Genomic DNA, 25,416 nt, shown 5'->3' with positions numbered 1-25,416 from the left:
TTGAGATGAGCGTCATGGGCTATAATCAAATAGTATTGAGAGAGTGTCTGTGTTGCTGACTGAGTGAGACATTTTATATGCAAATAACAATATGAGGATCTTAATGCACACAGATACAGAAGCCAATCTTCAGGAAGTAGAAAAGAAGAGACAAAAGAAGTTTTAAAGGGAACTGGATGAGTTAAAGATGTTTGAGAGGAGAAAGAGGCAAACTACAGTACAGAGTAGTGCAGTAATCCAAATGAGAAACACTCGGGGATAAAATGAGTGTACAAATGAGAGAAAGGCTTAACAGCATGGATTCTGGTTTTTGAGAAAGTTTGAAATCCAAAATAGACTGATATGATAGAGGTGACCTTCAATAGAAGGTTGTATTGGAGCTATTATACAGAGATTAGGAAATATTAAGAAATAACATATTTTTAGAGCCAGGTGGAAACTGATTGCAGACAGACAAATCATGGATCATTGCAGAAGAGGGCAACCTATAAAGAATTTGAATATTGATTGCATACCAATAAAGACTGCAGCCTAGAGATGAATAAAGTTGGCAGGGGGGCAAGAAAGTTTGAGTTGGGGAAAGACTAAATCCCTGATTAACTCTGTGGTTATAGGATAAGAGAAAAAGAGAGCTACCATGTGAGATTTGAAAAGAGCATTCTGTCATTCGATTTGAAAGAAGAACTGTGCCAGAAATACCTATGGAGTGTAAGCAGATGATGAGATTGAAAGCAGAGGTCTGATTCAAGGAGACTAGGACATAATTTCATTGTATAGTGCTGTTGAAATGATTCAGTGCTATACTCTTGTGAGAAACCTGCTTGATGTGTCTGCAGAACAAGAGATTTTTTTCCAGAAATGAAGAAAATTCAGTAAGAACTTTTTTTTTTTCCTCAAGGAATATAGGTAAGAAAAAGTTGGAGATGGGGGCAAAAGCTGGCAAGGTCTGAATGCTTCAGGTATGGTGGGGTTGCAGGTTTGTTTGTTTTTTAAGAGGGGGAATAAATAGTGCATGCTTCCAAATAGGCCATATTCATTTTTTATGAAGGCTGGTCCTGAAGATTTACTTCAGCTTGCATGGTTTGTTGATTTCAGCAAAAGGATAGATGGCTCAGGAAAGGAGAAAACCCTACCAGAGGAGCTCTCCTTGTTGGATTTGAAGGAAATGGTTAAGGCATTTAAATATGCATAGGGCATGGATAAAGTTAAGAGGTGATAGGCTCAGGAGTATTCTAAGGAAATACTTTTTTACTGAAAGGATAATGAATCGAATAGTCTCCTAGTAGTCTTTGTCTGCTCTGCTGCTATCCTTTGGTCTTTATTCACACTTAGGGCTCCTTTTACAAAGCTGCGCTAGCGGGTTTAATGCGCATGACTTTTCATCATGTGCTAATCCCTGCGCTAGCTGAAAAACTGCCGCCTGCTCAAGAGGAGGCGGTAGCGGCTAGCGCATCCGGCGGTTTAGCGCGCGCTATTCCACATGTTAAACTGCTAGTGCGCCTTTGTAAAAGGAGCCCTTATTCTTACGATGTTGGCTTTCAATTTTGTTTTGTTACCATTGGGTGTTTTAGCTGAAATGCTTGAGTACCTGATTGTAAAACCGCTTGGATAACCTTGATAGGTGGTATATATAAAAATCCTAATAAACTTGAAACTCATCACGTGTCTCGTCTGTGATTTGCCATATGTTTTCATGATTGTTTGACTTCTCTGCGCATGTACTGCACTTTTGGTGGGTTTTGAAGTCCAGGTTCATTCTGCTCTCTTCCATTGGATCCCAGGTACTCTTATTCATGACAACATAGAAAACAAAGGGAAAGAGGGTTCTAGACCACAATTGAAGGGATCCAAAGACAGAAATAGCCTTAAATAGAATTAAGGTAAAGACAAAACAAATATCCTAGGTTAATACATTAACACCATTTCAATTTTCTCTTATATCAAACTTGGATGAACATTTTACTCTAAATACCAAAAAGTTGTGCAATTGAGCTGGATCAAAGAAAACAAAAGATGCTTCACCTAGCTTAATCACAAATTTACATGGACAATGTATACACTATACCCCTGCGAATTCACAGTTTCCATACTCAGTCATTCGTGGTATTTTCTGACCGCCTCTTCCAGTCAGAAAATACCGCAAATGACTGACTAATGGAAAAGCTCTCTGTTACTACGGCCCTGGCTTGTAACGGTAGCATGCATTTTGTACAGTAGTATGCGATTCTTTTAATGAACCCGCTACCTTACACTCCCTCTTACCAGTTCCGCACAGCCAGCCTTCCTTTTCCCAACAGGAGAAGTTTCTAGTGGAGTTCAGTGGAAACGAAGAGGTCAAGGAGCTAGTAAGATTCATCAAGGAAGCTCACAAGCAACATGTGGAGATCCCAGGGCTGGAGAACTGTACCCGAGCAACCCAGGAAGATGGCCTGGACGAGAGGAGAGAAGACACCCCTACAAATTCAGAAGATACTGAAGCTGAGATAGGGGACGACCGCACACCAGGAGAAAGGGAGAGAGCGCATGACGACATCCCCCCACACAAAGAGCCGAAAACAACTTCAAGCATATCACAGGAGGAAGAAGATTGGCCCTACACCATGGACGTGGATTTACGACCCCCAAGATACCTCCGAATAAAGAAGATGGGGATCATTGTAGGAGACTCCATTATACGTCATGAGGACAGCCATACCGCAGGAGGGAGAGAGGATAGAATCGTCACCTGCCTGCCTGGAGCAAGAGTGAAGGATGTGGCCAACAGGATCTCCAGGATCATAGACAGCGCAGGGGGAGAGGACACTGCTGTGCTTATCCATGTGGGAACCAACGATGTGAGCGGACGGAAGTATGACAGGGAAGAGATGAGGGGTCAGCTAAGCTCACTCGAAGAAAACTGAAGATCAGAGAGGTGAAGGTGGCTTTCTCCGAGATCCTCCCAGTACCAAGAGCGGATGGAAATAGACAAGGGGAATTGCAAGTGATGAACGCCTGGATGAGACGATGGTGCAAAGAGGAAGGCTTTGACTTCATGCGCAACTGGACGGCGTTCTGGGGTAAAAACAAGTACTACAGAAAGGACGGACTACACCTCAACAAGGAAGGAGCAAGAGTATTGGCAGGCAACATGAAGAGGGCCATCGAGAAGGCTTTAAACTAAAGGACAGGGGAAAGCCCACAGTAGACCACCAGTCAATGGCCAGGGTGACAGGATGCCCCGAAGAAGGAACTACGGATAACTACTCAGACACGGGAGGGGATGACCACAAAGCAAATAAGGGAGACAACGCAAGAGCAGAAAAGGATACCGTGAAAGAAACAGAAGAGACTGCTAAGCTTAGAAAGTCCAAGAAGGTAACACAAAGGGAACTCAAATGTATGTATACGAATGCTAGAAGTCTGAGAAACAAAATGAAAGAATTAGAGACAATAGCCAGACACGATGAACTGGAAATCATTGGCATAAGAGAAACATGGTGGAATGATGAAAACAAATGGGACACAGTACTACAGGGATACAAACTATACAGAAGAGATAAGAGTAGAGTATAAAGGTGGAGGTATTGCCCTATATGTTCAAGATGTAGTAGAAACTGTTAGAGAGGCTACGACGGAAAGGACAGTGAAGCTGGAGTCCCTCTGGATCAAGATTCATAGACATAATGGTGCAGACACAAAAATTGGCCTTTACTATCGACAGACGTAGGAGACAGACTCAGAAATGATAGAGGAAATTAAACAAGAATGTAAGACAGGTAATGTATTAATCACGGGAGACTTCAATTTCCCGGGGATAGATTGGAACCTGGGAACCTCGAACTGCGGCAAGGAGGCCAAGTTCCTGGAAGCGCTAGGGGACTGCTTCCTGGAACAAATGGTGGGAGAGCCGACGAGAGGAAACGCCACCTTGGATTTGATCCTAAATGGCATTACGGGACCAAAAAAAGAAGTAGAAGTTACGGTCCCGCTGGGGACCAGCGATCATCACATGATCAACTTTAAACTTGACATCGGGAAAGGGAAACGTACCAAAACCTTAACCACGACCTTAAACTTTAAAAAGGGAAGATACGATAACATGAGAGCCATGGTGAAACAATGGCTCAAGAAAAAGATGGACAAAGTTAAAACGGTAGAACAGGCATGGTCCCTACTGAAAAATACTATCTCGGAAGCACAAAATCTCTACATTCTGCGGATTTCCAAAGAAAGGAAAACTAAAGGCAAAAGAGAACCGGCATGGCTTACTAGAGAGGTGAAGGAAGCCATAAAAGAAAAGAAGGACTCCTTTAAAAAATGGACACGCACGGAAACAACCGAAGCTTGGAACAAACACAAAAATGATCAGAAGAAATATCACAAGGCGGTGAGGGATGCCAAAAAGGACTATGAGGAGAAAATAGTGCAAGAGGACAAAAATTTCAATGCCCTTCTTTAGATACGTAAAAGGAAAAAACCTGCAAAAGAGGCGATGGGACCACTGGATGACCAGGGAAGAAAAGGGTACATCAAGGAAGACAAACAAATTGCAGACAAACTAAATTCCTTCTTTGTGTCTGTCTTTACGAAGGAGGACACCGCAACAATACCAGAAGCAGTGAAAGTGTTCAAAGGAGTAATAGAGGACAGCCTCACCACAGTAGAAGTGGACTTGGACCAGATATACTACCAGATCGACAATCTTAAAAGCGACAAATCCCCTGGACCTGATGGAATTCACCCGAGAGTCTTAAAAGAACTGAAGGTTGAAATCGGAGAGCTTTTGCAAAAACTTGCCAACCTCTCAATTAGAACTGGACAGATACCGGACGATTGGAAGATAGTGAACGTCATGCCAATTTTCAAAAAAAGGATCAAGAGGAGAACCGGGCAACTACAGACCTGTGAGTCTTACGTCTGTCCCTGGAAAGATGGTTGAGGCACTGATTAAAGATAGCATAGTCCGGCACTTAGATACACACGACCTGATGAGAGCCAGTCAACAGGGCTTCAGGAAAGGGGAATCATGTTTGACGAATTTACTTCAATTTTTTGAGACCGTGAACAAACAAATTAATAGTGGAGAACCGGTGGACATAATATACTTAGACTTCCAGAAAGCGTTTGACAAGGTTCCACATGAAAGACTTCTCAGGAAACTACAAAGCCATGGAATAGAGGGAGATATACTAAGATGGATAGGCAAATGGTTGGAGAACAGAAAGCAGAGAGTGGGCATAAATGGGAAGTTCTCAGACTGGGAGAAAGCGACTAGCGGTGTATCCCAGGGCTCAGTATTTGGGCTCATCTTATTTAATATTTTCATCAATGACCTAGAAGAAGGAACATCCAGTGAGATAATCAAGTTTGCAGATGACACAAAGCTATGCCAGGCAATCAGATCACAGAAGGATAGCGAGGAACTCCAGAGTGACTTGTGTCAGTTAGAGAAATGGGCAGAGAAATAGCAGATGAAGTTTAATGTGGAAAAGTACAAAGTAATGCATTTAGGCAGAAAGAACAAGGAACACAAATATAGAATGTCAGGTGCAACTCTTGGTAAGAGCGAACAAGAAAAGGACCTGGGTGTACTGATAGATAGGACCCTGAAACCGTCGGCATAATGTGTGGCAGTGGCAAAGAAAGCAAATAGAATGTTAGGCATGATAAAGAAAGGAATCACAAGTAGATCGGAGAAAGTTATAATGCCACTTTATAGAGCAATGGTCAGACCACACTTGGAATACTGTGTCTAACATTGGTCTCCCAACCTAAAGAAGGATATAAAACTGCTGGAGAGGGTGCAGAGACGAGTAACAAAGCTAATAAAAGGTATGGAGAACTTGGAATATGAGGAACGACTTAAGAGACTGGGATTGTTCTCCCTTGAGAAAAGGAGACTGCAAGGGGATATGATCGAGACTTTCAAAATATTGAAAGGAATCGACAAAATAGAGCAGGAAAAAAATTATTTACAATGTCCAATGTGACATGGACTAAAGCTAAGGGGGGACCAGTCCAGGACAAATATCAGGAAGTTCTGCTTCACGCAACGAGTGGTGGACACCTGGAATGCTCTCCCAGAGGAGGTTATTGCGGCATCCACCGTTCTAGGATTTAAAAGCAAACTAGATGCACATCTCCTTAAGAGACGCATAGAGGGATATGGGTGACTAAAATTACACAACTGGCTGGGCCTCCGCTTGTGCGGATCGTCAGACTTGATGGACTGAAGGTCTGATCCGGAGATGGTAGTTCTTATGTTCTAACCAGTGGTCTTCCCTGGCTGCGCGCCTCCCGTGCCCCCTCCCATAACGCAAGCTCCTTGCTTCTCTATTCGCCTGGGGACTCAGAAGGGACTGGCAGATGCGTGAGCTTGGGGGGATATCTGGGACCCGCTACCTGAGAAGCTCCAGTGCGGCACAAGGAGACACTGCCGACTAAGGCAACCTCGACCAGGTAAGCGGCGCAGCTTAGAACAGGAATGAAAGCAGGGGGTGCTGAGCTCCAGAAAATGCCCAAACAGAGAAGGCGGGGCTGGAGGAGGAGGGGGAGTACTGATTACAGTACTCTTCCGATATTCACGGTTTTCCAACATTTGCGATCACTCCGAACATAACACCCGCGAATTTTGGGGGAGTGCTGTAAAAAAAAAAAAAATAGTCCTTACAGAGACACCCTCTTGGTATGCAGTCTGACATTGTTTCCTTCTCTCAGTAATTGACAACGGAAAGAGACCCTGCACAGTCCATCCAGTCTGGTCAACAAGGTAACCAGAGCCGTCCCAGCCATCTGCGGTTAAATGCTGGTCTTTGAGTCTCCAATATGGCAACCATATAAGCAGCCAAACATGATGATGTGGTTATAACCAAATACAGGAGAATCAACCTTCTCATGTTGGAGAATAAAAGAAAACAATGAAGGCAACCACAAAGTGATATAATTCTTTATCCAAATGGAGACTTGATACGTACGTACATGGTCTGATTCTTCAGAGACTCCAGCTAATATAGAATACTGCTGCCAGACTCATTTTTGGTAAACACAAGTTTGACCATGTGTCCCCTCTCCTTAGAGAACTACACTGGCTTCCAGTCCATTTGAGAATTCAATTTAATTGCATTCAAGATCTTATATGGCCTCTGTTTCACTCTTGTCCCTTTTAGACTGGAATGTTTGCAGATCTCATCTGACTAGTAGCTCTCAGAGATTAAAACTTTCCTTCCCTTAAGAGCAAAATCAAATCTATCAGAAAACTTAGCCATTCTTTCTCCTACAAACTAACTGAACTATGGTTTGTGAAAATGTTCAAAAATTGCAAAAAAGTATGAAGTCTGTGTGAAAATAGAGATTAGGTTCCAGCAGTTCACATTGTACCTCAAAACTGTGGAAAGTGAACAGTGGATTTTATAGGGAAATAGGACTAGATTCCTGCAAGAAGTACAAATATTAGATTATCCTAGGACAAGCATCCATGGAGCCCAGTACGGACAGTAAAAAGTGTACTGTCACTTTGTTCTGAGAAACTTCACAACTGCCCACACTGCACCTGTGCAAGTGCCTTCCCGTCTGATATCGGCTCACAGGTCCTCAGTTTTTCGTTCTCCGCAGAACAAAGAAGTCATGTTTTGGACTATGTCCTGTCAGTGCCTTCCTGTTTTGTATTTTACTTTTTCTTGGGGTTTTTTTTTTGTTTTAGTTTTCTTGCTAGTGCTCTTTAGAGTATTTTTCCCCTTAAAAGAAAGAAAAAGTAGGTTCTTTTTTTCTCAGGGCTCTGCCCTATCAGCCTTCAGGCCTTCTATCCATCATTGATTTGATTTGGTGGCATCCATTTTTCCTCTCATGTCAAAGCCGTTAACGGGTTTCAAGAAGTGCACTCTGTGTCAAAGGCTCATTTCGATCACTGACCTGCACATCTGGTGTATTCAGTGTCTTGGGCCTGAACACCGAGTTGACTCTTGTATTCGTTGCTCTACGTTTCAAAAGCACTCTCTCAAAGTTTGTCGGCCACAGCAGGAGAAACATTTTGGCCCTGTGATGTTGTCCGGGGATGCTGCATTGATATCGGACTTAGTACCAGCTTCAAGTAAGCCAGCATCCCATCCCATCCACCGTCGATGACATCTTCAGCATCAAGTCCTTGATACATGCCGAGAGCCGACAACACTGGAGATCCCCATCAGTGCAGGCTTTGTTACCTCATAGGTATACCTCATTTTCCAGGTCTCCCACACCTTGAAAACCTGCCACACCCTTGGTACCGTCTACAGTACTGGTGCAATCTCAGCAAGAACAAATTAGGGATCTTTTTCAAAGGGAGCTAGCTGCCATGCTATTAACACAACCAGCACCAATTGTTGTATCATCTCCCTTGATGCTGGCCCAACCTCAGCATGGCTCATCGAGGCCAAATGGTACCAGGCATCGATCTCATGGTACCGATAGAGCATCAAAGTCACATGGGGCTGACTCCTGCTCTTGTTCTTCTGGTACCGACTGTCATCCTTCTCGACGCAAGTCAATATATTTACATCTTAGATGGCATACTTCCTCATCATCATCTATGGATTGATATGGCAAATTTCATAAGACCTCTTCTTATCGTCAGTCGCCTTCTCATGGAAAGCATAAGTCTCTATCCAGTGCTGACTATCCAGTTATTGGAACTTGTGGGCTTCAAGATAAATTACCAAAAGTCTCATCTTCAGCCAATTCAAAAACTATAATTCATAGGAGCTGTGCTAGACACCAACCTTACTCGAGTTTACCTACCAACACCTTGTCAGGGTGTGTTACTCCAACTTTCTCAAAAAGTATCTACACTTCAACGCATCTTGGCCAGACAAATGAACCTCTTGCAACTGCACAGCTCAAGTATCTTACTTGGAAAACAGTGTTTTTAATATCTGTTACTTCAGCTCGACGTGACAATGAGTTTCAAGCACTTGCCTGTGACCCACCTTTCACTGTTTTCATCATGACAAGGTAGTCCTTCGCACTCATCCAAAATTCCTTCCAAAAGTGGTCACAGATTTTCATCTCGACTAATCCATTGTGTTACCCGTCGTCTTTCCAAAGCCGCATTCTCATCCTGGGGAAGCTGCCCTTCATACCTTGGACTGTGGACTGTAAACGGGCTCTTATTACTTGGAAAGAACTAAAGATCATCGATCTTTTCCTCAACTGTTTGATCCTGTTACCAAAACAAACTCTTTCTTCTGGCTAGCAGTCTGCATCTCCTTCTGCTGTGTTCAGGCTAGGTTACACCTTGAGGGACGCGTTACAATGCACAAAGTGCGAGTCATAGCTGCATCAGTGGCTTTTTTGCATTCTACACCAATTAGGCAGGGGAGACAGGAGAGGGAAGTTGGAGACTCAGGAGAGGGCAGTGGCGAGTGAAGGAAATCACTCGCTGTATGCTCTGACCACCTCTTCCTGTACTAAAATCGGGTCTTACCAATCAGGAGCTTGTCAAATATATAATTCTTTACAATGTCCTTTGGGTGAAACTTTAAAAAAAAATTATAGTTTGGAAATAAAGGCTACTCACGATGTTCTCTTATTCTAGGTGTATGGGTTACAACTGGAAGAAATTGATACAAAGAACCACATCTATATCCTGGTGAACAGACTGCAGCGTGTAGAAGGAGACAATATGCGAGTGTAAGAGACATTTTTTTTCTGGGCTTGGAAGCATCTTGTTAAGGTTCTGTTTGAAAAAGAAAGATGCACTAGCACATCTGCCAGGTGGGTGATGAATGATGGCACTTTTTGTACTGATCTGCCTCCGGTGTCTTGTTTTACAGGGATGATAACACAGGGAAGCTAGGATTGCTGACAGTCATCCTCAGCCTGATCTTCATGAAAGGCAATGTCACCAAAGAAAGTGAGCCCCTTCTTTTTTGCCAAGCTGCTGTTGTATATATTTAAGATTCTTCTTGTCCCCCCTCTATTGCACCTTATGACACTTTTCTTTGATGGTCTCCCTGTTTTGTCATTCAAATCTGTCTATTCCTATGTTTTCCCCTTCTAACTTAGTTTGCTGTAGTGTTTTTCCCACCAAAGTGGATATTCCATTAGTATTATTTAGTTTCATATCTAATGAATGTCCATTTTGGGGGGGGTGATGTCATAAATACAACACAAAGTATTTGGATAGAGGAAGAGTTTCTTATGCAGTTTTTCAGTGTAGCTGTAGACAATGTTGTATTTGTTAAGAGAAATGAATTACATATTTAGGATTTATACTAGTCATCTACTCCAGTCCCAAGCTGAAGAAATAGAACAGAAATTGACATGCCTTCTGTTTGTCTGACCCTCCCCCATCTCTTCCTAGGTGTAATCTGGGAGACCTTGAGGAGACTCCGCCTAGATCTTGGGTGTGTTATTTTATTTTATGCTTAAATTGCATGGAAATTGATAGTGCACAGGTTGGAATCTTCCGTGTTTGGTTTCCTCTGTTACCTACCAGACTCAGCTGTAAACTACAATACATATTTTATCCTGTTTATTTTTCAGTCTTTCAGTTTTGTGTATGGGCTTTTTGTTTTGCAAACAGCTTTGGAAGGGAAAGGAATTTATATACAGTACAGGAATGTATTTTGTAACTGGGGCAATGGGGGGTTAGGTGCCTTGCTCAGTCACATGGAGCTGCATTGGGAAACAAACCCAGTTCCCAGGTTCTCAGGCCACTGCACTAACTATTGGCTACTCCTCCACTCCTACTTTGTATTTCCTTTTTTTCTCTCAAGGACAAGAAGAACAGAATATTAACAAGTTTGGGTGACATCACTGCATGAAAATCTCATGCTTCTTTTCTAAAAGCTTTTGAGAGTCTCTCAGTACATGCATGCACACTTTCCTACATGCTTTGACTGTGTGTGGATCCAGCCTGTCTAGTTTTTAAGACATACCTCACAGCCTCTCCTGTTGCGGTTGTGCCTGTATCTTTTTTTTTTTTTTTTGCCATTTTTTGTTGGTATCTTTTTTGTAAGTGCTGCATGGGACCAATATTTTTCTTTTGTCCCTTTTTATTTTCCTTAGATTTCTTAGGGGGTACTTCAGTTTTTCTTTGTTTTTCCCACAGCTCATTGGCCCACTTAGACCGAGCGCCCCGGTTGGGGTAGAATTTTTTTTTCTTCCTATTTTCAATCATTTGAGCCATTTGTTTTCACTTTGGCTATTTTTCTGTAACATGTCCCACATAACTTAACGGTTTTAAGCAGTGCACCTGATGTGATAAGACCATATCAAAAACATAATTGGTGCTTGTCATACTTAGGACCTGACCAAGAAGCTGCTGCTTGTCATCTGTTGCCAGATGTCAAAGAGATTTGTTGAGGATAACGCAAAACTATTTTTTGTGTTGAAGTCTGAACAATTGATGTCAACATGTGTCCTTATGGCCCACGGAGCTGCATTGGACACTGGAGCTGCATTGGCATCAATGAAGTTTCCCCCAACCTTGGTGTCAAGTGTCAGTAGCATCCATTGAAGCTGATCATCCTCGGTTCTAGCATCAAGGACTCATACAAATTTGACATTGTCCTTGTTGACACTGAGGGAATCCAATAAAATGCATCATAAAATGTCTATCTGCCTGTTTAGTCCCTCGAAGAAGTGCAGCAAGTTCGTTAAGCAAGATCTTCCTTTGCTGAAGCCGTGCTGGCTAGTCCTCATTGTGTCCACCAATGTGCTTGATGATGCGGTCCTTTTTTATTTATTTTTTTATTTTTTCAAAATTTTTATTTTGACAAATTCACATACAAAAGAAATACAACAGTTGGAACACGTACACGTACATACCTATACAACGAAAGATAAAATAGTCATCTGCGGGATTTCTGTACCGAGACTATGATGCGGTCCTTTATCAGCACCTCTACCATCTTTCCCAGTACAGAGGTCAGACTCACTGGTCTGTAGTTTCCCGGATCACCCCTCGAACTTTTCTTGAAGAACGGCGTAACATTCGCCACCTTCCAGTCTTCCGGAATCCTTCCTGATTTGATCGAGGAGAGGAGAGTGTGCGAGCTCCGCTCCGCCCCTCTCCCGTGACCAGCGAGGGACAGATCGGTTGTAACTTGGACTGCCCACGGCGCGCAGCCATTTGCAGGGCCGTCTCAGCCACCAGCAGAGCCCCGGAGATTCGAGGAGAGGAGAGCGTGCGAGCTCCGCTCCGCCCATCACCCGTGACCAGCGAGGGACAGATCGGTTGAAATTTGGACTGCCCACGGCGCGCAGCCGTTCGGCGCGCTGACAAAGGCGCACGACAAAGGCACATGCACCTTAGTGAGCGCCTTCGTGAAGCGGCAGTAGTGAAGCAAACTAGAAACAAGCAGCTCACCAGCTCCCCAAAATAGGATAAAGCAACAGCTAAGAGATAATCCTATCAGTCAGATCACTCACATCGTACATTTAGCAACTAACGCCCTAGCAATGGCAACCCGCCTTCCTAAAACCCTGCTTGTCCTTCTGTTGCTCGCCCTCCTCATATCCAACTGGAAAACAGCAGGCTACCATACTTACTCCATCCCAATCATTACAACAGACCTCAGGCAAACTCCACCAACCAGGAAACTCCACTCCTTCAGAACTCTGACACCATGTCCCAACTCCAGCCTAGAAAGCATCCCAACATTCTGGGGTAAACGACCCCCGCCAAAACCCAAGACAAACAGCCATAAACACTTGTCACCCCTAAGAACCTTCCTCAACTCAATCAGTTCACAATTCTCCTTCACAAATTTCACACCAATAAAATGTGCTTACATGAACATAAGATCAATCAATCCAAAGGTGGAATTAATCAAAGATTGGCTAATCAAAGATCATCTAGGATGCCTATTCCTAGCTGAAACCTGGATCACTTCAGATTCCGACCCAAGCATAATAGATCTCTGCCCAAAAGGATATAAATTAGAGCTTGTCTGTCGAGAAAACAAACGAGGGGGAGGGTTAGCCATCATAGTAAAAAACAACTTTAACTTAAAAGTCCTAGCCAAGAACACATCCCCTCACCTGGACCTTCTAGCCTGTCAACTCTCCGATAACACTCTCTCCGGAAACCTGACCTGCATTCTATGCTATGTCACACCAGGGAAATGGTCCACATCAAAACAAGAACTCGAAGAATTCATTCTCCAGAATTCACTAACTTCCACCCACAACTTACTCCTCGGAGACTTAAATCTCCATCTAGAAGACCACTCCTCCAAACAAGTAGAGGGAATACTTTCATATCTCGATACCCTATCCTATCAGATACTTAACCCCGAACCCACACACGAAAAAGGCCACCAACTGGACATTGCAGCATTCACGTCTCATAACCTTGACACTCAAAACACATCCAACGGTATATGGCACCCCTCCCTCTGGTCAGACCACTACAAATACACTTTCACTATAAATTGGGCTCAAAACAACCACAAACCCGCACCCCAAAAAATCCACATCAACACACGACAGAAAATTAATCCAACTACATTTTGGGAGAAGGTAGATCCAGCATTCGACCACATCAACCCCAAAGAATTTGTAACTCACTGGCGTACCCTTAGCGAAGCTACTTTGAACGAGCTAGCACCAATAAAAACAAAAAACAAAATCTGTAGACCTTCAGACAAATGGTTCGACGCTGAACTTCTCCAGTTAAAAAGACAATGCAGACACCTCGAAAGAATATGGAAAAAACAGAAACAAGACCAAACAAAAGTAGCATGGAGAACCCAAATCAAACAATATAACTTCAAACTAAAAGAAAAAAGGAAAGCATACTACTCCAAACTAATAGGCACTGAAAACCCAGACTCAAAAATACTCTTCAATATTGTAAGAAAACTCACGGACACCAAACCTTTCCTAGCTACTCAAGGAAACCAATCTCCTTCAGCCCACCAATTAGCAGACTACTTCAAGCACAAAATCACCAATATCAGATCCACATTCAACAATTCATTAACCCTTCTCGATGAGATTATAACAACACCAACAACAGATGAAGCCTTAGTAGCTGACAGAACGTGGAATAACTTCCCCAAAGTACAATGGAACGACATGACTCGACTATACAACAAATATAGTAAAACTTCTTGTGACCTAAACAGCTGCCCATCGTACCTGCTAACAAACGCATCCATCAAGTTCAAAGCTAACCTCATGAACTGGCTACAATCCACGCTCACAGATGGTCACTTCCCACCAGAACTAGGAGAGATTATTATCACCCCCATACCGAAAGATCCCAAAGCTCCAAACAATAATCCAGCCAACCACAGACCCATCGCTTCAATCCCATTATATATCAAACTACAAGAAGGACTTGTAGCACAATACCTCACCAACTACTTAGAAGACCACAACATACTACACCCATCACAATCAGGATTCAGAAAAAACCACAGCACAGAGACACTACTTGTATCTCTAATGGATATAGCCCACCAACACCTCAGCAAAGGAAACAGGATACTACTTATCCAACTAGATCTTTCAGCAGCCTTCGACCTAGTGGATCACAACATACTACTCCAGATACTAGACGCCATAGGGATCACAGGTTTGGTACTCAACTGGTTCCAAGGTTTCCTTAAAACTAGAACTTATAAAGTAAAGACAAAAGACCACATATCTGACCCTTGGTCAAACCCCTGTGGAGTACCACAAGGATCTCCATTATCACCCATACTTTTCAACCTCTACGTATCCTCATTGGGCACCACTCTAGACTCCCTAAATATAGTCTCATTCAGCTACGCAGACGATATAACAATCCTTCTCCCCTTCAATACCCAAGACCCCAACTCATCAGGACGACTGAATAAAACTCTGGAAACGGTAGAAACATGGATGACCAACCACAAACTGAAACTGAACACGGATAAAACCAAATTCCTGCTGCTAGAAAAAAACAAAGAACCTACCTTAACTGATCTGATGACAAATACAATCACATACCCAATACAGCCAGCACTCAAAATCCTGGGAGTAACAATAGACAGGAGATGCACAATGCAGACCCATACTAACAAAACCATCCAAAAAGCCTTCTACACCATGCGCAACCTGCGAAAAATAAGAAAATTCTTTGACAAAATACAATACAGGATCTTAGTCCAATCACTTGTACTAGGACTTGTAGACTACTGCAACAGCCTTTATCTACCCTGCCCCGCTTACATGACCAAACAATTACAGACAGTACAGAACACAGCACTCAGACTTATCTACTCGCTAGGAAAATACGATCACATCACTAATGCCTATCTCGACTCACACTGGCTACCGATACAAGCAAGAACTCAATTCAAACTATACTGTCTATTATTCAAAGCACTAAACGGAACAGCACCACTCTACCTAAACAGCCGCCTAACCCGAAACCTCTCAACTAGAGTAAGGAGAACCCAGACCCCATTCACATACCCCTCACTCAAAGGCACAAAACGCAAAAAGCTATATGACAACCTACTTGCTACACAGGCTGCGAAAATTGACCCCATCATATCCAAGCTGCTGACCACAACTACGGACTACAAAGCGTTTCGAAAATATATAAAAACCATACTATTCAAAAAACACATCCCAATATTATAATCTACCAACATCTTCTCTCACTTCATAACCTCCTGCAACTCACAACCAACTGCAATTTCGTCCCCATAGGCAACATCCAATCTAGTTGCATCGGGCGAAAAGCCAAATCATACCTAGAAACACAGTTTCCCCAAATACCGAAAAATCAGATATTACAACCTAGGAACAGACGATTTTTTTGGTAACATAAGATTAGGCTTTGTAATATTATGTAATGTAACATAAGGTTATGCGTCGTAATATAACATAAGGCTATGCCTTGTAATATCATGTAATGTAAGTTATGCAATGTACTGGAATAATAAGGTAAAATAACATAAATTGACTCTAAGTAAAGTCGTGTAAAGTTATGTAAGATAAATTTTGTAAGATAAATTATGTAAACTTAATGCAAGTTATGCAAGCACGGTAAGGATAATGTAAAGTAACACAAAGTAACTCCACGCAAAGTTATGTAAAGTTATGTAAGAAAAGTTATGTAAAGTTAGGTATGCAAAGTTTGTAAAGTTATACATATAATTGTATTGTCATCGCCTGGAAATGACCAGCCATCTTCTAATGTAATCCGCTTAGAACCGCAAGGCACAAGCGGAATAGAAATCACTAATGTAATGTAATGTAATGTAATGTAATCAATGGATTGGCTATTAGTTGAAGCAGTTGTTGTTCAAATACCAGTAAAAATGTCAATAACAGCTTCAAAGAATAGCTATTTAGTATCCAACCAATATTAACCTCCTCTTCTACAAAGCTGCTCAGCAACAGCCCCGAAGCCCTTTAAATCTTTATGGGCTTCTTGGCCGTTACCGCGCAGCTTTGTAGAAGAAGGGGGTAAGTAACAGTTTCTAACCACATTACTACAGTATTATGAATAGCTAGCCATATTATGAGGATATTGTAGGACCATGAGAAATCTCTAAATTTGTCTGAAATTACTTCATATTCTAACCATATCTTATCTACATAAGGTAGAATATATTCATACTTGTGGAGGCATGTTCTGATAAGGTTGAATTTTTACATAGTCTTATAGACCGCCCTACTGAACATTTTATTGCTACTAAGATACTTAAACTTTATCCATCCATAGCATTCCTACCATATCTAGATGTATCGGGGATGCAAATTGTACTGCTTACGTTATGATGGGCTTTAAAGGTTCCTTAAAGCTGCAGAATACATTTTACCAGGGCTCAGGAGTGCTTTGGGGACCATTAGAGAATTGAGTTCTTGGGGTTATAATATAATCTGCATGTATTTCTTTTTCTTAACATTGCTTAACCTGAAGGTTAAGGCACTGCTAATGACAGAAGAACATCCTGAGCTTAAAAGTGATGAGTTAGTACATAAGCATTTATTGTTTAGTAATAGTCTCATGTATCTTTGGCTTGGTCATGTTATAGCTAGAGCTTTTATTTCTAAGTGTCTATAAATTGGAAAATGAGCACTTAAATTTACAGTTAATTAGGTTGTTTTTTTTGAAAGTGTAAACAATCATCATTTAGCCTTTTTTTTTTTTTCTTTTATGCCCCAGGTACTTTACTGGGTTCCTTTTCTGATGGATTCAAACATGTACCTGTACATTTGTGTCACTTAGTATTCTCCACTTAAGTTTTGTACCAAAATCTCCTGATAAGCTCAGAGGTGAGAGAATATTAGAGGAAGTGGTGGTTTTTCTGATACTTATGTAATACAAATCTGTTCATTTTTTTGCATTGGATTGTTTTATGGTGATTATTGGTTAAAACCTAAAATCAGAAACTGTTGTGGGACAGATCACTTCAGTATAAGAAGACCTACTTGTTTACCCACTTGTCTAGACTGGTCTGGTAGGACTTAAGGAAAGGATGTTTAACAGGTTAATTTTCAATTTCTATCTATTTTAAGGCACATTTTTGTATTCATATCTCTTTTAAACTATTTAGTAGATACTTCTGCATTATTTGTAAATTCACAAATTCAACTGCCCCTATTCACTTAAAAGGGAGAAGAACAGTGAGTTTGGGGACCTTAAGAAGCTGGTAACAGAGGAGTTTGTAAGACAAAAGTAAGTCCCTACACCTAGTAACATAGTAAATGTTAGCAGATCAAGACTGCATGGTTTGAGATGCGACCACCTTCTTAAGCAGACTAGACAGTGCTTGGTATAGATATAATGTCTGTTGGTTTTGATGGTTATAATGGTTTTGAACTTGAAGTCCTGGTGTGCACAGAGCAGCCTCTAACAAGACAACTGCTGGGCTGTTTATACCATACCAGAGAGAAATTGTGCTGTTTCCTTTTAAGACAAAGGAGGTCTGAGAGCTGTGGCCTTCCTGCCACAGAGACAGCACACACTTTCCTTCACTAAAGAGAGTACAGTTGCAGTTCAATAATTTATTCATAATACAAGCTTTCAAAGAATTGGATAATAGTAATCTAAGTCCTATACATAGCGTAATTATATGTACTTTGTATATCATGTCTCTTGCAGGCTTTAAGTTAATGGCTATTAGCTATTGCTAACTGACTATTCTTTAGCACTCTCCAGACCAGTAGAGGTTAACTTTACGAATGGGTATATATCTAATCATGACCAGCAGGTGGAGACTGAAAACAAAACTTTGGGACAGTATATCCTAGCCCCTCCTCTCTATTTCCCTCAGTCTTCTTTCAGTCTCCAGCAGGTGTTGAGTGATCTGTACCCATCTCCCTTGGTAGGGCTGTTGGAATTTGTTTAAGGGGTTTTTTTGTCCCTGTTTTTAGCCGGACGGAGCTTGGACGGACTCTGTTTGGGGGTTCGTCCGACCTCGGGGGTGTCAAACCCGGCGGGTCACGAGCGGGGTCCCTCCCCCCACTTCCTCCACCTCCCCACTTTTTTTTAGAGGAGCCTCAGCAATAAGCCTTGCCCCCTAAATCAAGCAAGACTATTGCTTTGAGAGCCTGTGGAGTCTGTTCTGTAAAAAAAAAAAAAAAAAAAAAATCCTGAGGTAGTGCTGGTCTGGAGGGTTGTTTCCCTTTAAGAAAACTGTATTTTACTGTATTTTTTCAACTAACCGGCACTTTTTTGCAGCTAGGTCGCGTATGGAGCAATGAGCACTTCTAAAGGGAAAAAGTGCTCATTGTGCTCCAGACGCGAGGCACTCGCGGCCGGCCTGTGCAAGCGGTGTTCAGGCCGGTGCGGTGGAGGAGCTCCGTCGGCAGCGGCTGCAGGCGCCCAGAGCTCCCCGCCGATGGTGCCTCGCGAGTCGGCAGGGAACGGAGGAGAAGCCCGGTCTTCTCCGTCCGCCCACGGAGGGATTCCCCGAGCCGCCGACGGTCGGGTTTTTGAGGATTCCCTCTCAGCTGATATTTTGACAGCTGATGCCGGCTTGCCTGTTTTAGCGGCTGAGACTTTTCAGGTCTCTCAGCCGCTGCAGGCTGTGGAGGGAGCTGTTTTGGCGGGAAAGACGCCATCTTCTCTGTCTGGCCCCTCCATTTTGTCTTCCACCTCAGGTGACCTTCCCCCTGTTTTGACTATGCAGGGGCAAGGTTCTGCTGGGTCCCCTGCTGTGGCAGGGAGTCCCTTGGGACCCTCGGGGGGGTTTTCTCCTGAATTTTTCTTTTCTTTATGCAGAGCCTATTTTCAGGCGGCTGGGGGTCCCGGTTGCGCCCAGGGGGTCTCGGGGGGTGGTTTTTCCTCCGCGCTTCCTGCGGCTTTGCCTCTTTCGTCTGGCGTGACGTCCCCTCCGCCGCCTCCCTTGTCCAAGCGTCCGCGGGTGTCGTGGGACGAGAATTTGTGGTCGGAGGAACGGGTCGGTCTGGAGGAGGACCTGGACCCTTCTGAGGAATTCCAGGACTCTCTGGAGGGGACGGAAGCTGGCGGCGGGTTGTCGGATTTCCCGTTCTCCAGTGACGAGGCGTCTGTGGTGCGTCTTTTTCAGAAAGATGAGTTGCCTGACCTTATTCAGCAGGTTTCTTCGGTCTTGCGTTTTGAGGACGCGCCGCCGGAGACTCCGCGTGTGGGGGACCCCCTGTTGCGGGGGATCCGTACCGTTTCCCGCTCTTTTCCTATGCATCAGGATATTCGGGATATTATCCTGGAGCAGTGGAAAACGCCGGAGACGCCGTTTCGGCTGGCGCGCAGCATGGCTCGCCTGTATCCCATTCCTGAAGGGGATCGGGCTACGTTAGCTTCGCCGGTCGTGGATGCGGTGGTCTCGGCAATTTCCAAGCGGCATACCGTGCCTGTTGAGGGCGGTTCTGCCTTGCGAGATCCTGAGGAGCGCAAATTGGAGGGCCTCCTTAAGCAAAATTTTCAGGTCTCTGGCTTTGGGGTCCAGGCGGCTATTTGTGGGGGACTGGTCGCTCGCGCCGTGTTTCGGTGGGCGGAGCGGGTCTTGGATCGAGAGTCTGACGACTGGTCTCTGGTGGATCAGGAGGTTGCGAAGATTGAGATGGCGGCCTCATTCCTCTCGGATGCTCTCTATGACTTGGTGCGGATCTCGGCTAAGTCTATGGCTTTTGGCGTGGCCGCAAGGCGTGTGTTGTGGCTGCGCGCTTGGGCGGCGGATGCTGCGTCCAAAGCTAAGCTTACTAAATTTCCCTTTCGGGGGTCGTTTTTGTTTGGAGAGGACTTGGATAAGTTGATTCAGACTCTGTCGGACTCGAAAGTTCCCCGTCTGCCGGAGGACCGTGCCCGCCCGGCGTCTCGGGGGGGTGCGGCCCGGGGGCGTTTGCGGGATTTTCGCAAGTATCGCCCTGGGCGTGGGGCTGCTTCTTTCCAGTCTCCGGGATTTTCCCGGGGTCGGTTCTTCCAGCGTATGCAGCCCTTTCGGGGGGCCCGTCGGGGGGCAGGGAATCCCTCCGCCGGTTCCCCCGCTTCCCGTCCTGCACAATGACGCCTTGCCGGCGCCCCCTTTGGTTCCGGTGGGGGCCCGGCTGCGTGAATTTTTCCCCAAATGGGCCGAGATCACGTCCGATCAGTGGGTCCTGGAGGTGGTGCGGGACGGTTATGCCCTGGAGTTCGCCCGCTCTCTACCGGATTTTTTCCTCGCTTCTCCATGTCAGACTCCGGGGAAGACGCAGGCTTTTCGCCAGACCCTTCAGCGCTTGCTAGATCTCAGGGCAGTTGTTCCGGTGCCCCCTCCGGAGTGGGGCACGGGCAGGTACTCCATTTACTTTGTGGTGCCCAAGAAGGAGGGGACTTTTCGGCCCATCCTCGATTTGAAAAGGGTCAACAGGGCTCTCAAGATTCCATCTTTCCGTATGGAAACTCTGCGGTCGGTCATTCTGGCGGTTCAGCCGGGGGAGTTTCTCACTTCTCTCGATCTGACGGAGGCCTACTTGCATGTTCCCATTCGGGCCTCTCATCAGCGTTTCCTGCGCTTTGCGATCTTGGGTCGGCACTTTCAGTTCTGTGCGCTTCCCTTTGGGCTGGCCACGGCTCCTCGGACGTTCACCAAGGTGATGGTGGTCGTCGCGGCAGCCTTGCGGTCGGAGGGCATCCTGGTACACCCCTGCCTGGACGACTGGTTAATTCGGGCAAAGTCGTTGCAGGAAAGCTCCCGGGTTACTGCTCGGGTGGTGGAGTTTCTCCGGTCGCTGGGCTGGGTGGTCAACCTTTCCAAGAGTCGGTTGGTCCCGGCTCAGCGTCTGGAGTACCTAGGGGTGCTGTTCGACACCTCCTTGGGGAAGGTCTTCCTCCCAGAGGGCCGGGTGAGCAAATTGCAATCTCAGATTCGCCTGCTTTTGGCGTCCCGGTGTCCTCGGGCGCGAGATTTCCTCCAGGTCTTGGGGTCGATGGCGGCGTCCCTGGACGTGGTGAGGTGGGCGCGGGCCCACATGCGTCCTCTCCAGTATGCTCTGCTCCGGAGGTGGTCTCCCCAGAGGCACGGGATGGATGTTCCGGTTCCCCTGCGAGGCTTGGCGCGCTGCAGTCTGCGTTGGTGGCTCCAGACCCCTCACCTAGTTCAGGGGGTGGGTCTGGATCTCCCGCAGTGGACGGTGCTCCTGACGGATGCGAGTCTCCTGGGTTGGGGGGCTCAGTGTTTGGGTCACTCAGCTCAGGGCACCTGGTCCGCGGAGGAGGCCGCCTGGTCGATCAACGTGTTGGAGACCAGAGCGGTCCGTCTGGCGCTGTTGGCTTTCCACTCCCTGTTGCGGGGCAAGTCGGTCAGAGTGCTGTCGGACAATGCCACGGCGGTGGCTTATGTCAATCGTCAGGGGGGCACCAAGAGCACTCAGGTGGCGCAGGAGGCGGCTCTGCTCATGGTTTGGGCGGAATCCCATCTGCTGGACCTCTCGGCCTCTCACATAGCCGGAGTAGAAAATGTTCAGGCAGACTTCCTCAGTCGTCACTTCCTAGATCCAGGAGAGTGGTGTCTCGGCGCCGAGGCGTTTCAGTTGATAGTGCAGGCTTGGGGGCAGCCCCTGATGGACCTGATGGCCACGGGTGGCAACGCCAAAGTGCCCCGCTTCTTCAGTCGTCGCAGGGACGGTCTGGCCGAGGGTCTGGATGCTCTGGTCCAGCAGTGGCCAACGGAGGGGCTGTTGTATGTATTCCCTCCTTGGCCGCTGGTGGGCAGAGTGCTTCTTCGCATTGTTTACCATCCGGGTTTGGTGGTGCTGGTGGCGCCGGATTGGCCTCGCCGTCCGTGGTATGCGGATCTGGTGAGGCACCTGGTAGCGGATCCTCTTCCTCTGCCTCTCTCGGACGACCTGCTGATGCAGGGTCCCATTCCCATGTTCGACCCGTCTCCCTTCTGTCTTACGGCGTGGCTCTTGAAAGGGGTCGCCTTAGCAAGAAGGGATATTCAGACAAGGTGATCTCTACACTGTTGGGGTCCCGGAGGCTTTCTACCTCTCGGGCTTATGTGCGGGTTTGGCGTCTCTTTGAGGAATGGTGTCGGGCGCGGGGAGTGACCTCTTTTCGCGCTTCTCTGCCTATCATTCTGGAGTTCTTGCAGGACGGTCTGGATAGAGGCCTGGCTTGGTCTTCTCTCCGGGTTCATCTTGCGGCCCTGTCGGCTTTTCGAGGGTTGGTGTCAGGTCAGCGTTTATCGGCTCTTCCTGATGTGATTAGGTTTTTGCGGGTGGCCAAGTTGCTTAGGCCTCCCCTTCGGCCCTCGGTTCCCTCTTGGGATCTTAATCTGGTTCTTTCTGTATTGGTGCGTCCGCCTTTCGAGCCGTTGGACGACTGTTCTTTGAAGGACCTTACTTTGAAGGCGGTCTTTTTGGTGGCCATTACTTCTGCTAGGCGTGTTTCTGAGCTGCAGGCTTTCTCTTGTAGGACTCCCTTCTTGGAGTTTTCTAGGGAGCGGGTCGTCTTGCGGCCTGTTCCTTCCTTTCTGCCTAAGGTTGTTTCTCCTTTTCATGTCAATCAATCGGTGGTTCTCCCGGTCTTGGGTGGTCGGGAGGGCTCTTCTGAGCAACGGCAGCTGCGCAAGTTGGATGTCGGTCGGGTCCTTCGCTCTTATGTGCAGCGGACCCAGGAATTCCGGAAGTCCGATCGTCTCTTTGTCCTCCTGGCGGGTCCTCGTCGGGGAGCTGGCGCTTCTAAGGCTACTATTGCGCGCTGGATCAAGGAGACGATTGCTTCCGCTTATCTTCTGAAACATCAGCCTGTTCCGGAGTTTCTCAAGGCTCATTCCACTCGGGGTCAGGCGGCTTCTTGGGCTGAGTCGTCGCTCGTGCCTCCTGTGGATATTTGTAAGGCTGCGGTTTGGTCCTCCTTGCATTCCTTTGTTCGTCATTATCGGGTTGATGTGCAGGCGCGTCGGGACGCGGTGTTCGGTGAGCGTGTACTGGTATCGGCCCTTCGGGGGTCCCGCCCGTGAGAGGGACTGCTTTGGTACGTCCCATTCGTAAAGTTAACCTCTACTGGTCTGGAGAGTGCTAAAGAAGGAGAAATTAGGTTCTTACCTGCTAATTTACTTTCTTTTAGCTTCTCCAGACCAGTAGAGGTCCCCACCCTGTCTGTTGTTGTTGTTGTTGGGGCTGTTGCGCGGGCAGTTTTTGGTTTTTTGCTGCGGGTTCTAGTATTTTTCTAGGGCCGGGGAGAATTGAAGAACAGCGGCTGTGGCTCGGCTGGCTTAGCTGGCGAGCTGTGGGGACATTCTTCCTTCGGGAATTTCTCCTCTGCATTTTCCAACAGCATTTTGGGTTTTGTTATTTGTTACTCCTTTCGGAGTATTGTTTTTTCTCTCTGTTGTTTTCCAGTTCTTGGTTCTGCTTGGCTATTCGGCAGACTGAGGGAAATAGAGAGGAGGGGCTAGGATATACTGTCCCAAAGTTTTGTTTTCAGTCTCCACCTGCTGGTCATGATTAGATATATACCCATTCGTAAAGTTAACCTCTACTGGTCTGGAGAAGCTAAAAGAAAGTAAATTAGCAGGTAAGAACCTAATTTCTCCATGTCTGACGTGAGAGACCTAAGCGAACAAGCTGTAACACCAAAAGGCAGTTTACAAAGCAAATTATACTAAGAACCGCCCAGTGAAGTTTGAAAGTTGACAAGACTATTAGAGAAAAAGTAAAGATGAAAGAAAAAATAATAAAAATAAAGATGAAACATATGTGGACTTACCAGTGAATGGCTGTTCATCCTTTTGCGCGATGCCTTTTGGTGTTACAGCTTGTTCGCTTAGATATCTCACATCATTAAATTGTACTGAGCCCATTTTCAAGCATATTGTTTTTAACAGAATATACATTTTAAACATAACATGCTTTGTAAATTATCTTCGGTATCACAGCTCTTTGTCCAATATCTTTACGTTATTATGCACTCTAATTTTCGTTTTTGCTTTTTCACAACGTACCGTAGCAGCACCCACAAGGACAATCTCTAATTTCTTTGGCTATGGTGTTGCCAAACACATTAATTTACATTTTACTGCCGCAAGGCAATCTGCTGGTTATTTTACTGTCACCTTAACAGCCTAAATATATATTAATGTGTTTTATATTCCATTCTTCTCTTTCTCTCTGCCTATAGCTATCAATGCATGCTGTCTAGTCTCTTTTTACATTGTATCTCACAATCACTATTTTGATTCTCTGTCTTATTTCCATTGGACAATTTCATATTACATTCTCTTTCTGTTTCCATGCTTATGTCTTGTTTCTCAGTGGGCTCTCCAGATTCATTCTGTTTTTTTAAATGTTTATCCATATCCCTATTAATTTTGCTGTCACAATATTTATCTAATTTTAAAATATTGGGGCGTGGCTTGGACACGCAAGCAAATGGTCGGGTGATAGACGGGCTCCGTGTCAAACAAGCTCTTATTTCAAAATAAAAAGCTCCAATACCGATATTTTGCTGAAAAAAGCTGTGGATCATAAGAAAATGGCATCGGGTAAACAAAATAAATACGATGCAGGAGCCAGAGGATCGGGTACAAGCAGTAATAAACGATCAAAGCCGGAACCAGGGACACCTTCAAAAGTACCGTTGCCTTTGGAAGGAGATCAAGATATGATGGCAGAAATAAAACAGATTAAAGATATTGTACTGGAAATCAAAAAACAACTTCAAAAGGCAATTGATGATGTTGCCACGCTTACAAAAAGAGTTGATCTAATTGATAACAAAATAACACACTTGGAAGAAAAATCGGAAGAGGTACATGCTGAAGTTATACAAAACAAAAAAGCCTGGAAAGAAATGGAAATAATAAAGAGAGATCTGGAAGACTGTTTGAATAGAGAAAAAAGAAATAATTTAAGGATCATTGGGATGCCGGAAGGAGTGGAAAAAAATGATCCCATTACTTTCTTAGAACAATTCCTTCCAAAGATACTGCCTTTAAAATCCAAAGTGCCTCTTGAAATCGAAAGAGCGCACAGAATACCGGGACAAAAAACAATCACACAAAA

General features: G+C 45.1%; 1 protein-coding gene across 2 annotated transcripts in view; it reads left to right on the top strand.

Moving 5' to 3' along the window:
• Window positions 1-25,416, top strand: part of LOC117348819 (non-structural maintenance of chromosomes element 3 homolog) — a 68,182-nt gene that overhangs the window by 32,566 nt on the left and 10,200 nt on the right. The window contains exons 5-8 of one of the 2 annotated variants that reach the window (XM_033921347.1): window positions 9,548-9,642; window positions 9,786-9,865; window positions 10,316-10,358; window positions 17,561-17,623. In XM_033921347.1, the coding sequence (XP_033777238.1) occupies window positions 9,548-9,642; window positions 9,786-9,865; window positions 10,316-10,358; window positions 17,561-17,623 (281 nt within the window). The remainder of the gene's footprint in view (window positions 1-9,547; window positions 9,643-9,785; window positions 9,866-10,315; window positions 10,359-17,560; window positions 17,624-25,416) is intronic. The other variant, XM_033921355.1, reaches the window with a different exon arrangement.

This window comes from Geotrypetes seraphini, chromosome 1, assembly GCF_902459505.1.
Source record: "Geotrypetes seraphini chromosome 1, aGeoSer1.1, whole genome shotgun sequence".
In the NCBI taxonomy this organism is placed as follows: Eukaryota; Metazoa; Chordata; class Amphibia; order Gymnophiona; family Dermophiidae; genus Geotrypetes; species Geotrypetes seraphini.
The sequence above is the reverse complement of the archived record's forward strand: the minus strand, read 5'-3'. Positions and strand labels throughout refer to the sequence as shown.